Here is a 17960-nt window from a genome sequence, read left to right as displayed (position 1 = left end):
TAAATTGCAAACCTAAACTCATGGGAATAATAATAATTTGCACTTAGATGATACAATAAAAGTTCAGCTCATACTACTGAGAATTGGTCATTCTGTATTTATTATTTTCTTTTATTTAATAAACATTTATAAAGTTAATCAACAAGATGCTTCACCTTTAATTTTTTACACATTTTCCACCTAATTCAGCATAAGTTGATGTCTCTTGTAAGATTTCAGCAAATACCTTATTCTGTCAGACCAAATAAGTCTCAGGGTACTTTTGGGATTTATTTTAATTTATCACCTGTAAATTGGCTTGTCCTGCAAAGGCGCCATCCTCGATATAGCTGATTTCATTCTTCGTTAGATTTAGGTCAGTCAAGTTCGTGAAGCGGTACATAGAACTGAAAAGCACAGCTTTCAGTTTGTTTTCATTCAGTCTCAAGTCATGGACTGTGTTGTTGATGTGCTGGGGGATAGTCTCATAGGGAGGCTGATTCTGACTGCATATAGCTAGCCAAACATAGCCTTTGTCCCCTTCAATAAGCCAGCAGTCGCCATTGGCCATTTCGGGAAGACAGGAAAAAAACAGAAGGGAAGAAAGTATAAGAGGGAGGAGAACAGAGATGGGTAAAGTACGCTGCATGATGTCAATGCAAAGAAAAGACAGTTCCAAAGGCTATAATCAGGGCAAAGATGTAGGAGGATTTGCTTGTAGTAAAAGGAAAACCAGGAAAAATTTCCAAAAAACAAGATGGGCCTGGGTTGGGTGCTGAAAAAGGAGTGAAAGATTTACAACGCCTGTCTCAGCATCATGGTGATTAGCAGCAGATCCATGTTATATCATAATTTCTTGAACTACTATTTGAAGGAAAACAACTTGTCTTCATGCTCTTTGAAGACTTGTCCGTGTGACTCAAAGGCATGGAACTTGCAGTGATCTACAGAGAAAGAACAGAAACAACAGAGGAAATGTATAAATATATGTGCTCAATATGATGATTTATATTAGCATATATATATATATATATATATATATATATATATATATATATATATATACAGTACAGACCAAAGGTGTGGACACACCTTCTCAGTCAAAGAGTTGTCTTTATTTTTATGCCTATGAATATTGTAGCTTCACACTCAAGGCATCAAAACTATGAATTAACACATGTGGAATTATATACTGAACAAAAAAGTGTGAAACAACTGAAAATGTGTCTTATATTCTAGGTTCTTCAAAGTAGCCACCTTTTGCTTTGATTATTGCTCTGCACACTCTTGGCATTCTGTTGATGAGCTTCAAGAGGTAGTCACCTGAAATGGTTTTCCAACAGTCTTGAAGGAGTCCCGAGAGATGCTTAGCACTTGTTGGCCCTTTCGCCTTCACTCTGCGGTCCAGCTCACCCCAAACCATCCGGTGACTGTGGGGGCCAGGCCATCTGGTGCAGCACCCTATCACTCTCCTTCTTGGTCAAATAGACCTTACACAGCCTGGAGGTGTGTTTGGGGTCATTGTCCTGTTGAAAAATAAATGATGGTCCAACTAAACGCAAACTGGATGGAATAGCATGCTGCTGCAAGATGCTGTGGTAGCCATGTTGGTTCAGTATGCCTTCAATTTTGACTAAATCCCCAACAGTGTCACCAGCAAAGCACCCCCACACCATCACACCTCCTCCTCCATGCTTCACGGTGGGAACCAGGCATGTAGAGTCCATCCGTTCACCTGTTCTGCGCCGCACAAAGACACGGTGGTTGGAACCAAAGATCTCAAACTTGGACTCATCAGACCAAAGCACAGATTTCCACTTGTCTAATGTCCATTCCTTGTGTTCTTTAGCCCAAATAAGTCTCTTCTGCTTGTTGCCTGTCCTCAGCAGTGGTTTCCTAGCAGCTATTTTACCATGAAGGCCTGATTCACACAGTCTCCTCTTAACAGTTGTTCTAGAGATGTTTCTGCTGCTAGAACTCTGTGTGGCATTGACCTGTTCTCTAATCTGAGCTGCTGTTAACCTGCGATTTCTGAGGCTGGTGACTCGGATGAACTTATCGTCCGCAGCAGAGGTGATTCTTCGTCTTCCTTTCCTGGGGCGGTCCTCATGGGAGCCAGTTTCTTTGTATCGCTTGATGGTTTTTGTGACTGCACTTGGAGACACTTTCAACACCTGTGAAGTGAAAACCATTTCAGGTGACTACCTCTTGAAGCTCATCAACAGAATGCCAAGAGTGTGCGGAGCAGTAATCAAAGCAAAAGGTGGCTACTTTGAAGAACCTAGAATATAAGACATATTTTCAGTTGTTTCACACTTTTTTGTTCAGTATATAATTCCACATGTGTTAATTCATAGTTTTGATGCCTTCAGTGTGAAGCTACAATATTCATAGTCATAAAAATAAAGACAACTCTTTGAATGAGAAGGTGTGTCCAAACTTTATATATATATATATATATATATTCAGACAAAAGAATGAATGCATCTTTAAGCAAAAATAATCCATCCTCCACATTAAATTTTGTAACACGAAAACATTTAGCAACACTGTAAATGCACAATTGATTTCAAAAACAAATTATGCTTCTAGTCTGTTTCCTGACACTTTTTTATCAGTCCTTTCATTGGTCCTTCATTTTATAACCCTCATTAACAAGTTCTCATCAAATCTTTCCTGATAACTACACTGTAATCTAAGCAGCTGCCAATATTACATCAGCACAGAGAACACATTGCAGTGACAATGCACACTATTATTTACCAGAATGCTTGACAGAACATTGTCTCAGATATTTCTTCCTATTACATCATCCTGCCAAAAACCTAAGCTCTAAAACCCATCTGCATGTTACTTGAATAGCAGTCAAGCATTTACATATGGGGCAGATTATTTGCCTATTAAATCATGACACATTGTCCTTTGCTTGCTCTGTACCAAAACACATATTGCACAAAGATGCAAATTAAAATGAGCATATGTTCTCTGGGAAATGTTTGTGTGACTATACAGACACACTCAATTATGTGCATGTTGTTGTATAACAGTTAGCAGGCATGTGCACAAACCCACCTACAGGCAAAGATAAACACTGGATTATTAAGCCCACATCTCCTGAAGTTCACCAGGAAAAGGTCAAAAGTCTGCTTTTACTCTAAATTCAGATTTATTTCTAATTCCAGGGCAAATAATTGAACTCATTACCAGCTATTCTTGTGCAGGCTCCACGAAGATACAAGCAAAGAAATCAAGTTCATCATCATTTTCAGTCTGCTTATTATTGCTGGAAACTGCAAAACATCTTGTGCAAAAAATAAACTAATATCATGCATCTATAACACTTTTATTAATTTACATATCTAAGGAGAAGACTATGGTCTGGTTACAAGTGTTTCGCTGCCAAAACATTATGAATTTTAAACCACTGGCATCTATGACAACTTATAAAATAAATCTTAGCTCAAAGTTGGCCTCAAAATGTGAAGGACCTTAAAGTAGGACCAATAAACTGCACCAGTATGTACAAGTCCTTCTCAAAATATTAGCATATTGTGATAAAGTTCAATATTTTCCATAATGTCATGATGAAAATTTAACATTCATATATTTTAGATTCATTGCACACTAACTGAAATATTTCAAGTCTTTTATTGTCTTAATACGGATGATTTTGGCATACAGTTCATGAAAACCCAAAATTCCTATCTCACAAAATTAGCATATTTCATCCGACCAATAAAAGAAAAGTGTTTTTAAAACAAAAAATGTCAACCTTCAAATAATCATGTACAGTTATGCACTCAATACTTGGTCGGGAATCCTTTTGCAGAAATGACTGCTTCAATGCGGCGTGGCATGGAGGCAATCAGCCTGTGGCACTGCTGAGGTCTTATGGAGGCCCAGGATGCTTCGATAGCGGCCTTTAGCTCATCCAGAGTGTTCGGTCTTGAGTCTCTCAACGTTCTCTTCACAATATCCCACAGATTCTCTATGGGGTTCAGGTCAGGAGAGTTGGCAGGCCAATTGAGCACAGTGATACCATGGTCAGTAAACCATTTACCAGTGGTTTTGGCACTGTGAGCAGGTGCCAGGTCGTGCTGAAAAATGAAATCTTCATCTCCATAAAGCTTTTCAGCAGATGGAAGCATGACGTGCTCCAAAATCTCCTGATAGCTAGCTGCATTGACCCTGCCCTTGATAAAACACAGTGGACCAACACCAGCAGCTGACACGGCACCCCAGACCATCACTGACTGTGGGTACTTGACACTGGACTTCTGGCATTTTGGCATTTCCTTCTCCCCAGTCTTCCTCCAGACTCTGGCACCTTGATTTCCGAATGACATGCAGAATTTGCTTTCATCCGAAAAAAGTACTTTGGACCACTGAGCAACAGTCCAGTGCTGCTTCTCTGTAGCCCAGGTCAGGTGCTTCTGCCGCTGTTTCTGGTTCAAAAGTGGCTTGACCTGGGGAATGCGGCACCTGTAGCCCAATTCCTGCACACGCCTGTGCACGGTGGCTCTGGATGTTTCTACTCCAGACTCGGTCCACTGCTTCCGCAGGTCCCCCAAGGTCTGGAATCGGCCCTTCTCCACAATCTTCCTCATGGTCCGGTCACCTCTTCGCGTTGTGCAGCGTTTTCTGCCACACTTTTTCCTTCCCACAGACTTCCCACTGAGGTGCCTTGATACAGCACTCTGGGAACAGCCTATTCGTTCAGAAATTTCTTTCTGTGTCTTACCCTCTTGCTTGAGGGTGTCAATAGTGGCCTTCTGGACAGCAGTCAGGTCGGCAGTCTTACCCATGATTGGGGTTTTGAGTGATGAACCAGGCTGGGAGTTTTAAAGGCCTCAGGAATCTTTTGCAGGTGTTTAGAGTTAACTCGTTGATTCAGATTATTAGGTTCATAGCTCATTTAGAGACCCTTTTAATGATTTGCTAATTTTGTGAGATAGGAATTTTGGGTTTTCATGAGCTGTATGCCAAAATCATCCGTATTAAGACAATAAAAGACCTGAAATATTTCAGTTAGTGTGCAATGAATCTAAAATATATGAATGTTAAATTTTCATCATGACATTATGGAAAATAATGAACTTTATCACAATATGCTAATATTTTGAGAAGCACCTGTATATATTTTGCTGTTAAAGGATTACGGATAATTATTTTACGTGTTTGTTAGGAGGTGTAAAAAAATCCCTTCCATCTGAGGCATAAGCTATATGACTATAATTAAATGATAACATTAGCTAAAAAAATAAAGAATCGATTAATTTAAAACCTTCTATTTTTTAAAATGGGGGTTTTCATAATAAAAGGATAGTTTACTCCTTGCAAGTAGATGCGTGATTAAATGATTTAGAATGTACTATTTGTGCTCAGGATAGATAATATACTTTGCTTTTCACCTGTTTCACTACTCTCTAATGGAATAAATGCAGCCTCTATTTAGCCCATCACAAACTCATTTCAGCACCCTCCCTTGAAATTCATTGTGTTTCTCTCTTGTCTGAGGCTTATCCCCTCCACATGAGACATGATCTCATTTGGTGCTCTACATAGCGAAACCCAAAGGGTTCACATGGGGGATGTAGCAGACACAGTACGTCTGCAAGAGCCCATGTTTAGGGATGTGATTACATAATTAGAAATATGGGACAAGCAGTGACACTTTCTTAAATGTGGAAAGCATTCTTTTAGACATGCTTCTAAGGAATTCTGATAATGTACACATTGCAAGCCATGAAGCAGAAAGGGATGGCAGTTTTTAATGACATAAGTTTGAGCTGCAGTAAACACAATATAATGTACAATGTGTTACACGTGTCATACAATGAGTGTTTAGGCCATGCTCACAGAGACAGTTCTAAGTAGAAAGTTAGGGTTTCAGTTATAACACATAGGTTAAGCAATGTTTGCTATACCTCAAATTTTGTAACCATTGGAGTTGACCCCATTGCTACTGTAAATATTGCCTTTAGCCACCTGATATCATATTCTCAAGCCACACCATCCCTTGCCAGGGATGTGTTGTTCCTCAGGAGTGGCTTTTGTGATACAGATGCTACTTGAAATTGTAAATGTATATTAGAACAAAAGAACAAACTGCAGTGTGTCACTTAAGATGTTCAATTTCTTTTGCAGCCATGTGTTGCTATACGTCACTTTGATTATGAAGATAAAACAATCTATGTGGAGATGGAATAAATGTGTTTACATTTGGACAAAGGTCTTAATTTAAAGCACCTTGTGTCTTTTATTGCTGTCTTTGCAAATCTTTTTGTTTTGGGAACATGTACGTTACAAAAGCCAGCATCACATCAAGTGCGCCCTGATGCAGATAAACATCTGGGTCACTCAGCATACAGGCCCCTGTTGATCCCTACAGTTGTCATGGAAACACGTTTATGATTGACAGTGCCAATTTAGTCTAATGCTAAGAGAATGAAATGTTGTTGGCATTTGCATCAATTCAGCATGTCTCTTCCACTCCATTACCCACAATGATAAAACTCTCCTCCATGAATTCTAATAGCTTCCAATAAGCATTGGGTGTGACAGGTGGTAGAATTGGAGGGGTCCATATCTCCTCTACACTATCACCGACATGACTGCAGGAACCAGGCCGCTGTCAGCCTAAATGTAAATTCATTGGCTGGTACCCTTCGCGCCTCCAGTTGCATATGATGCTGTCATTCTGAATTGCATCATTTGTGAGTTAAACACACTGAATGAAATGAGGTGCTTAAACAAGAGATGAACATTGGTATATGTAGAAATGCAGGGTGATTGCACAATGTGCCTGGCATTTGATTAGTGTTTACAATCTCTGTGTGGTTAGTAGTTGATCAATCAAACAGCAGCCCTTTGTACAACTAGACATGCGCAATATTCCATTGAAGGTTTATATGTGGGGACCATATGGATACAAAATGGACAGAAAATGGCATTGTCTGTGGGTTACATAATGAACCCATGTCATTTGCTTTTAAAGGGGTAATAGAGGACAACTCTGGGTCCGTAGTGGGAGCAAACTGGGTCAGAAAAACAAAACTCACCTGGGTCCCAAAGTTAGGTTCTATGTGGGTACTAAATGGATGCCACATGTGGAAAAAAGATTGGCCTTGAGTAAAAGTACCACAGTTTCTCTATGTCAGAGCATTGGCAAATATATTAAAACAAAAATGCATAACATTACCTGATTGTTTTTTATATTAAACAGAAAAGCTAAAATACATGTATCTGGCCTGAAGTGCATTGCCAAACACAATTCTAAAACAGCAGGAGCTTAATAACAGTGATAAAAGGAACTCCATTAGTTTAAAAGCATGACTCTCAATGTCTTTTGACTGGAAAGGTTTTCAAATAGTCAAATGTGTCTTTTTCATGAGCAAAGACAAACTGCAGGGGCCTTCTTTCAGCCAGCTGACAAGCAGTGTGTGATTTAAACCCATAGGAACAATATGATAGAAACCTTTAGCAGGTTTGATAATGTAACTTTTTAAAATGTAAGCATACACCTGATAACAATAGCTACTCCATGGCTGTGAAAAACTGTTCAGCTTTCTGAATTTGGATAATTAAGAAAAGCACAATGAATTTCACTGGGATCACAATTAAAGGTAGGAACAGTAATTATTTGTGGACATTTAAAGGACTGAGTAAATAATAGGATATTGTTAGGGGTAAACAAAATCTTGTGCTATGGAATCTTGTAGGAATTAAACTAAATATTTCTCATTTAGCTGAACTCTGAAGTAATACTCAAGTGCTGTCAGCATGTGACCTAATCTGATGAAGTAAAATGGGGTATCTATGTGGGTATGAAGGTGATATGAATCTAATCTTCATACATGATATTTCTAAATCATCTATTGTTTTCTCCTTAGACCAATGTGCTGTTTTGCCCTTAAGTATGTTAATATGTAAAGCATATACAGTCTGCTATAACTACTGCTGTTAAAAAAAATAAAAAATAACAAAATCACTGGCCTTTCACCTGAACAGCCAATTAAATGTCCTGGTGGGCATTTTTAAAAGGTACCAAATAAGGTTAGACAGTCTCATAGGATAAAATGTCAATTAAATATCTGTTCAGGTTGTAGCTGTTGGTGATCTATGCCAGCACTCCTGTGATTATTTTGGCAGGTGTTGGGAATGTATCTGTCAGCAGCTTATTTTCCTACTAGAGCCCTCCTAAATGACTGTAGGAGCATGTGTTGGTACAGAGTGTGATTATTCTATCAAAACTGCTATTCTCTTAGTAGCTTTGGAGAGACTACAAAACAGTGAATGCTGTCTAGCAAATAAACAAAATAGTGACTGATTTCTAATGAAATAAGATTTTCTGCTAAATGTCTTTTTCTGTCATGTTTACGATGTTTTGCTTGAAGTCATTTGAGAGCAAAGTATTTGGCTTTTCATATTTCTACCATTTTCATCATGTTAGAAACTGATTGCTAGAGTTCATCACACATTGAGACAGAAAGACCTACAACAGAAAAGATTCAATCTAAAAATACTATAAAAAGAAGTTAAAAGGTAAACTACATCTTGATAAAGACATCTAAGCTAAGTATGTTTACTGTATTTCTTTACTTTTTTTTATAATATCTATTAATTGTCTTGTTTTAATGCTAAATTCTAAATCAATACCCCTTTTATGCTGATTTCAAATTGCAGATATAATATCATCCCACATTTGCATTTATTATGATTTGTTCTTTAAGCTTTGCTTTTACTTTACCAAGGTCCACAACACTTTTTAGTGTGGTGCCAAAGAGGGTATAGGGTGATGAAGAGGGTCATACAATGATTCTTCTTACACATATCATTGGTCATAGTATGGACAAGGTTTTTAGTGATTTATGGAATTTCAGGATATGCAATGTTTCTTGAAAACAAAAACAAAAAAACTTCTTCACATACGTCTCTGCATCCAGGAAAAAACACCCACAGTTCAATCACATTGTTCCACTCAGATATGCATTTAAGCCTAAAACTAAACTAAAACACACCGTTACAGGATAATGTGACTATAGGTCTGTCACCTTTATGTCTGTGGTCATGAAATCCTTTGAGCAACTGAGTGTTCCCTGCCGTTTGCTTACAGGTTGCTTACTTCACTCGCAACGAGACAATCGAGACAATTCCAGGAATGTATGCCAGGATTTTGTTAGTGGACTTCAGATAAGCCAGACATCCTCTAGCAAAAGCTTACCCAGCTCACAGTGCCAGCCTCTATCTGTCAGTGGATCACCAGCTTCATGACTGAAAGGCAGCATTAGGAGATGCAGGAAAGCATCTTCTCCTGCACAAGAACCATCTGCACTGCCGCCCCTCAAGGGTGTCTTCTTTCTCCACTCCTCATCTCTTTTTAACTGACTGCTCCTTTGCAGACCACTTTGAGAAACCCTTTGGAGATGACACCACTGTCATTGGTCTGATCCAGGATGGTGACCAGACCACTGGTCTGGTCTGAACCACCTGGAGGTTAACCCATTCAAGACCTTCAGTCCCTATCCTGTTTACCATTGCTGTGCTGATTTGTTCTCATCAGATGCTCACAAGTTCTGTTTGCACCAGTTCATAGCTTTTATTGTACATTTCCTTAATAAATGCTCACCTTCAATATGAGAATTCTGCTACTCCATCTTCACTTGGGAAAAATGCCACCACAAAAACATGACAAATGATGATATTTGAATCGATAGGAATAACTGCTTTTGGCTTTGGTACTTTTTTTGTTTACAGCATAAAATAAAACTTAGCTATATTTAAGGGGAACACTATAGATTGTGCTTTACTTAGCAGAGGAAATCTGATGTTTTTTTACATCTCCTGTCTCAAGGACATACATTGCCTGAGGTGGGATGATGGACTTGGTCATCCTCAAGCTGATTAAGGAAACAAAATATCATGATAGAATGCACCAGACAGAACAAGGCTGGTGTACTTGAAGTGGCTCTTTTATAACAAAGAAGCAGAGGTTCTTCTGCAAACTGCAACATCACGTCTAAAAACTATTTCTACCAATTTCCTTCGGCTTTATATGAAGTCACAAATGTTAAAATCTGATCAGATGAATTTAATTTAATTTAATTTGTAAGTTCCAGGATTTCCTGGAGCAGATATAGTTAGAACAACTCAAAGTCATACATCCATACCAAGTGATATTAGTATGTTGACATTGCAATACAAATGTGAAACAGAAATAACAAGGCTAACATTTCTATTAAGTGTGTTTTCTATGTGGCCTGATAGACCCGCATTCTGCCTGAGAGGCTGCTCCAACAACCACAAAGGCATTAATCCCCTTTTGCACCCTAGTCTCTTTGTGCTTTCTCTTTGCTCTATATCTTTTAGTATCACAAGCTTTGTCTACTCTCTCAACGTCCACTCTCTCCCACTGCTTTTTATCTTTCAGTTTATTTAATCCCCCACAAGCCTTGATATTTGTTCCTGTCTCCCACTATCCTTCAGTTTGTCTCTTTCTTGCCTCTCCCAGTCTTACAGTCTTTCCGTTGGTTTGCACAGTTGTTCTACTTCCCCTCTTGTCCAAGCCCATTCCCAGGAGAAATGTCAATGTAGTGTTGAGAGGTTTAGGCTGTGAGCAAAACATTTTCCTCTACACTTCACACAGGACATAAGGATGAGACTAACACAAGCAGAGGAGTATGAGGCTCCTCTGAGAGTTTAAACTTGTGTAGGTCTGGGTGGAACAGATGATATCACAGTGGTCAAAAGAGAAACTGTTAAAAGCATGCTACTCCTTTGTTCAGAAATGTTGAGCAAAGTGTTACTTGTGTGACTACTGGGGGGATTTAAAGATACATAGGTTTCTGGTTCTAACTCTACATTTTCAGATGTTATATCTGTGTGCTTGGCTACTGTACTTAACTAAGCTGTTCAAGTATGGTACAATGCATATTTCATCTTTAAACTTTGTAATTTGTTCTAAATTCCAAATACTCTAATTATTTTAACCTTTTTTCTCACTTTTTCTCAGAGATTGTACATAAATTATAAGTTATCTTCAACAAGGTTATTTCAACTCTTTCCCTGCAGATAATTTTCTAAAATGCTTGCAAGCAGCCAACTCAATCAAGATTAATCTTTCTCAGGTTCTGTCAGATAACTGATTATATATTCAAACATCTATATAGTGTCGTTAAATCTGTCAAGCAGATACACACAAAAAAAGAAACAAAAAACATTCACATTAAGCTACTCTAAACTGCCAAAGGTTTTCGATCCATAGGGTTCAATATAATGTTAAACCACTATTTCCTGTAGTTTCTGACAATTTCCCACATTTCCTGCAGTTTTCTACAGTTTAAATTGTTCTATGAAGTTCTTTCACAATATTTAGGAGTATGCTTATGGGACTTTCTGACTAATCTTCAAGGAGAGTATTTGTGAGGTCAGACCATGATGTTGGATAAGGAGGCTTCATTTGATGTCTAGGGTCTAATTCATCCCAAAAGGGCTGAGGTCAAGATTGTGTACAGCCCAGATACGTTCACACCAAATTTGCCTTTCTATATTTTAATGAGCACGGCTTTGTGCACTGGTGTGCAGTCATGTGTGAACCGGCAGGGGGAACCCCGAAGTTTTCAATAGAGCATGAACTTTCAAGATTTTTAGACAATCATTATCGTTATCTATGGAAAAGTTTTTAAAAAGGGAGCCAAAAGTAACTTACTGTATCCCTACACAGTATCACACTGTAATATCCTTATTTCCGACACACATGGAATGTGTATGGTGCCACACAAAACAATTAAAATATGTTTGTGACAGTATGTTAATGATGTGATACTGATAACAGTCTTTCAAAAAATGCTGAATCTCATCATGTTGGCATCCACGTCAGATACACCAGCTTACTATCAGGATAGGAAAAAGTGTGGGGACTGAAGTGACATCCAACCTAACCAATTTCTTGTTGCAAGTAGCAAAACCAGTTGGATTTCTTCCTTGAGATCATGCTTGCTTATACTAGCAATGCAGGTTAGTAATGACTTATTTAATATTAAAGCATTCAAACCTTGTAAATCAATGAGTTCAAATACAGTGTTTGAAAAGTTATATACATGGCCAATTTGATGAGAAACTGACTGAACTGCAAATAAACAGTAGCTTGGTGCTGGATTCACTTAACTGCATGTCAGACAGCAATGGGAGTGGGGGTGGAGGCATGGAGGGATCAAGTTAATTTACATTTATCAGTATGTCACGTGTGTTTTTTGTAGCTGCTGGGGGTTTTCAAAAAAATTAAAGTTAATTTATGAAAGCATTTACAATATATGAGGAAAGCTCTATTGACCCTCTCCTCATTTGTAGGAAATGTTTGAAGTTGTTGGTTGTATGATCAGTTTTTGAGAAGGGCATCTTAAGTTTGATCAGTCAGTCATTTTCTACCTCTTATTCCATAGTGGGTCGCAGGGGAGCTGGTGCCTATCTCCAGCAGTCTATGGGCGGGAGGCGGGGTACACCCTGGACAGGTTGCCAGTCCATCGCAGGGCAACACACAAACAACCATGCACACACTCATTCATACACCTAAGGGCAATTTAGAGTGACCAATTAACCTAACAGGCATGTCTTTGGACTGTGGGAGGAAGCCGGAGTACCCGGTGAGAACCCACGCATGCACAGGGAGAACATGCAATCTCCATGCAGAAAGACCCCAGGCTGGGAATCAAACCCAGGACCTTCTTGCTGCAAGGCAACAGTGCTACCAACTGCACCACCGTGCAGCCCTAAGTTTGATCAATTTTCAGTATAATTTTCTTTAATATTGAAGAATTTATTTTCTAAAGACTGTTTAATATTGTGATGTGTACACACCCATTGTGTTCCATTTTACCTTAACACATAATACTAAAAAATGGGTAGTTATTTTTTAACAGATATAATACAGTCCCACAATAAAATGGAAAAATATGCAATTCCACGATCCCTCTTGATAGCTATGTTTCTAGGTCTTGACAGCTATTTGGTGCTCAAGTAGGTCAGAAAAAGTGTTGCAAGATAAAAATAAAATAGGAAGATCTGACAGTGAGAGAAGAGCACAAAGAGAGGGCAGTGGAAAAGACAGCTAAGCCAGACATTATGAAAGGCTGCACTTGATTTGTATATTTTCTGCAAAGTTTTGCGGCTATGTGGAACAAAGGAAAAGTCACATATGCTGTAACATAAAATACTCTGTATGTACAACATTGTTAAAAATTATGAAACAGGAAAAAGTCAGAAAGTAAGCAGGAATAAATAATCTAAAGTAGAGTTGAGGATAGGTTTTCAAGCTACTCACATTTTAGTATGGTGTACTCCTCAAGATCTATACTTCTATTTTTTTAGGTCTGTCTTCAATATGTCTGTCCCTTCTGACCCTCCTTCTGTGTTTGTGTCTATATTTATTTCCCTGTGCATAATGTTTAGACCTCTGTCATCTGTGGCTGCTCATCCATGACATCATATCCATTTCTTGAATGCCTTGCAGGAAAAAGTGATGCAGTGGAGCGTGGCAGGGCGACCCATAGGTCTAGGGCTAAATGGAGCAGAGCACCTCAGCAGGCCCCCAATTGACCACTATGTAACCTCTGCTAACACATTTTACTTTACATGCCCTAAATGAGTGGGGGACTGGCCAGGGGACATTGTCCTATGGTGGGACATAGGACTGTGAGCTGAAGGAAGTTGAACAGTTCCAGTAAAATGCAGGACAGACACCACTCAAAACTTAGGTTAGGGCCAAAGGGGCCCATGTTCAAACTGAAGCACAAATATGCCTGCCATCTGGAAATAAAAAAATAATGTTTCCTTGTTAGAGGCTAGGATAAGTCTTAGGGTAGAAAAACAGTGACAAACAGGGAATGTTCAACTTAAACGTGGGTGTAGGGTGATAGGAACTGCTAAAGGTCAATGCAGGACAACTGAGGGATTAAGTTTAGGTGTCAACTAAATAGAGTCAATTAAATAATTAAAGAAACAAAGATGTTAAGATGGCATGACTTACATTCTTCTGACAGAAAACTAGGCAACTTAATAAGAGTGTGGATTAAAATCATAAAACAAAAAATAATTTTAAAAAGGCAAAAAAAAGAGTAATTGTGTTCACTGTCAAGAAACAGAAGAACGTATGGTTTTGGTAATGTATACACAGACTTCACTGTATGAATATTTTGTGCCTACATATGTTTGGTTATAGTAATTACATATGTAAATTTTTATGATTGCAACAATCACCCTTTTTGTTCCAAATACTAATTTGACTCAAAAAAGGAATTTGCTGATGCAAAGTCCAAATCTGATAGCATCAAAATAATCAATGCCACCTACTGCATTTATGCTTAATGTCGAAGAAGGATCTTGGGTCGGACCAAAGCGCAGACAAGAGCTCGGTAGCCGCATCATAGTTTATTCTTAAAAATGTCGAAACATAACAAAAACACTGCAAGTATGAACCCAGAGACAAAATCCAAAACTTTCAAAACACTGCCGGTACTTTGGCAAAATGTAGCATAAGCGAAGCATAAACAAAGCATAGTCATGGTAGGGAAAGGGGTAATCAACAGAATAACCAGCCCAGAACAGAGACACCAAACCAACTAATATACTGGGGAAATAACAAAAGCAGATAATCAACGGAACAGGGAACAGGTGCGACAAGGGGGCAGGAAAGGAGCAGGAACAGGTGAAACAAATACAAAGGCTGAGGAAGAGTGAAAGGACAGAAAACACAAACTAAGCAAGAGAATAAATCAGAGGAGGAAATAAAGAACTAGAATAACTATGAACTAAAGTAAACAGAGAAACTAGAGGGGAACATAGAATCAATAACCTAAGAAATAAACAAAGAGCCATAAGGAGAATCTAAATTACGAAATAAACCATCAAAGAACCCACAAAGTCCAAAATGTCGCTCCATAACATAACCCCCCCTCAAGGTCGGATTCCAGACGACCTCTGGGAACTAACAAAAGTTAAAAGCAAAACAACCCACCCAGGGTGGGCGGAGGGCGGCCTTGGGAGGAGGGCCAAAGTCGAAAACAAAAGTAACTCCCAATAAACAAAACTAGAGTCCGTAATCTCCAGTGGCGAGAACAAAAATCCATGAGGCCGAAGATCAGGGGCCCTGCGACGACAAAGCCAACGACGAAGGAGCTGATGATCCAGAGGCCGGCAATGAAGTAGCCAATGAAAAGGCTGATGGTCAGGAGGCCGGCAGCGTCGAAGCCAGCGGTGAAGAAGTCAGTGTTCTGGAGGCCTGCAGCGACGTAACCAGCGATGAGGCCGATGATCCGGAGGCCTGCAGCGACGTAACCAGCGATGAGGCCGATGATCCGGAGGCCTGCAGCGACGTAACCAGCGATGAGGCCGATGATCCGGAGGCCTGCAGCGACGTAACCAGCGATGAGGCCGGTGATCCGGAGGCCTGTAGCGACGTAACCAGCGATGAGGCCGATGATCCGGAGGCCTGCAGCGGAGGAGCCAACGAAGAGGCAGGCGCCTCGGAGGCCAGCGGCGAGGAAGGGGGCGCCTCGGAGACCTGCGGCGAGGAAGTAGGCGCCTCGGAGACCTGCGGCGTGGACCCAGGCTTAGAGTCGTAAGGTGTATGGTCAGGAGTACGGTCAGTCAAAAAGTCAGTCGTCAAATAGTCGAGCTGTGGTGTGTCAGGCTCAGAGTCAGGCTCTGGTGTGTCAGGCAAAGAGTCAGGCTCTGGTGTGTCAGGTAAAGAGTCAGGCTCTGGTGTGTCAGGCAAAGAGTCAGGCTCTGGTGTGTCAGGCAAAGAGTCAGGCTGCAGTGTGTCAGGCAAAGGGTCAGGCTCTGGTGTGTCAGGCAAAGGGTCAGGCTCTGGTGTGTCAGGCAAAGTGTCAGGCAAAGAGTCAGTGGTGCCTGGAACATAGTCAGTCAGTATTTCCAGTAGCACCGCCCAGAGGAAACTGAGCAGGTGCTCTGGACCAGGTCGTGAAGGCAGCCCGACCACGGGCTCCTCCGTGTCGTGACAAGGCTCTGTAGACCCGGCGGCGGCCGGCTGAGGCTCTGTAGACCCGGCGGCGGCCGGCTGAGGCTCTGTAGACCCGGCGGCGGCCGGCTGAGGCTCTGTAGATCCGACGACAGCCGGCTGAGGCTTTGTAGGCTCTGTAGGCTTGGCTGCATGCTGTGAGTCCAGCGGCTTGGCTGCCCTGACGGCCACGAGAAGAGGGTCGAAGGGACCTCCAGCGGAGAGTGGAGCTGGAATGTCTAACCATCCCACAGCAAGAAACTCAGCCTGAAGTAATGAGTGCACCTGGTCCAAATCCTCTGGGTGATCCATAAGATGGAGCACAAATCTACAGCAACGATTCCTCATAAGTTTCCTCTTTATTTCCTCCAGCCCGGCTTCAATCCTACTCGGGGCTGGAGGCTGTACTGGCGGCTGAAGAACAGCAGAGGGCATGACGAGCTCAGGCGCTGCTGCTGCTGCTGTGGAATGCTTGCGGCGCCGGCGACATCTCCAACGAGACGGGGCAGGATTCAAACTGGGAGAGTGTACTGCAAGCAACTCTGGCTCCGAAAACGAGGATTAAAAACAGACTGGAGCCAGTAACTTACTCCGGGGATGAGGAGAGGGTCTGTGGCGCAGCGGACCGGTACCCGGAAGGGGAATGACCAGCCTGGAGCCCCAAAACGGTGACCGCTGCTTTCTCTCCTCTGCAGCCTGACGAGAGCTCCTCTCCGCTTCCTGTCTCAGGTACTCCCACAGAGTAATCACACTATTGTCTGCTTGGTCCATCTGGCTGGTTCCTAATGTCGAAGAAGGATCTTGGGTCGGACCAAAGCGCAGACAAGAGCTCGGTAGCCGCATCATAGTTTATTCTTAAAAAGGTCGAAACGTAACAAAAACACTGCAGGTATGAATTCAGAGACAAAATCCAAAACTTTCAAAACACTGCAGGTACTTTGGCAAAACGTAGCATAAGCGAAGCATAAACAAAGCATAGACATGGTAGGGAAAGGGGTAATCAACAGAATAACAGAAGGAACCAGCCCAGAACAGAGACACCAAACCAACTAATATACTGGGGAAATAACAAAAGCAGATAATCAACGGAACAGGGAACAGGTGCGACAAGGGGGCAGGAAAGGAGCAGGAACAGGTGAAACAAATACAAAGGCTGAGGAAGAGTGAAAGGACAGAAAACACAAACTAAGCAAGAGAATAAATCAGAGGAGGAAATAAAGAACTAGAATAACTATGAACTAAAGTAAACAAGTGATTTTTTTGTCAATATAATGCATATTTTAATAAATTGAAGAAAATTACTGGATGTTTCTTGCTCTTTGGTACAAACAGAATCAACCAACAAGAATAAAAACATAAGTTTGATTTACAGTTATATTCAATAAATTAGAGTAAATTTGAAAAATATGTCAGTAAATCAGTTCACTAAGTTCACTAAGTGAAACACATATATATATATATTAATATATTAATATTAATGGGGAATTAATATATATATTAATTACAAACGCACTGATATTTTCAAGCTTTAATTTCTATTAATTATAATTTTCAGCTTACAGCTAAAGAAAATATTACATTTAATATTAAAATATTACATTTTACCTATAAAAATATTTTTTAAAACATAAATGTGGGCTTAATAGAAAGTATTATTAATACTTGTTTAAAGGTTGTTATTTTCAAAAGGTACTTTTAATCTCACAAAAAAAGCCTCAGTGGAATATATGTTCTAGTGTATTATTTAAATGACTGTAAATGAATAATAACTAAAGAAATAATATTTAGCATTTAATGCTATAATAAATTAGGCTGTAAGTTCAGAGTATAAGGAAGGCCCTGTATCTTTGCCACTGTATTAATGCATGTTTGATCCTGCAGCCCTCCCGTTTGCACAAGTGCTGCTATAGCGACAATTCATCAGTGGTTGAAGTGTGGCAGTATGCTGTTTGATCAATCAGGAGCATGA

The 17960-nt window shown here is 40.2% G+C and overlaps 1 protein-coding gene across 1 annotated transcript in view; it reads right to left on the bottom strand.

The window, feature by feature from the left end:
* LOC124862506 (protein phosphatase 1 regulatory subunit 29-like) overlaps positions 1-17960 on the bottom strand; it is a 117230-nt gene that overhangs the window by 4131 nt on the left and 95139 nt on the right. The window contains exon 3 of the mRNA XM_047356461.1: positions 287-923. Coding sequence (XP_047212417.1) covers positions 287-628 — 342 coding nt within the window. The 5' untranslated portion in view covers positions 629-923. The remainder of the gene's footprint in view (positions 1-286; positions 924-17960) is intronic.

This window comes from Girardinichthys multiradiatus, chromosome X (genome assembly GCF_021462225.1).
Source record: "Girardinichthys multiradiatus isolate DD_20200921_A chromosome X, DD_fGirMul_XY1, whole genome shotgun sequence".
NCBI classification, from domain to species: domain Eukaryota; kingdom Metazoa; phylum Chordata; class Actinopteri; order Cyprinodontiformes; family Goodeidae; genus Girardinichthys; species Girardinichthys multiradiatus.
The sequence above is the reverse complement of the archived record's forward strand: the minus strand, read 5'-3'. Positions and strand labels throughout refer to the sequence as shown.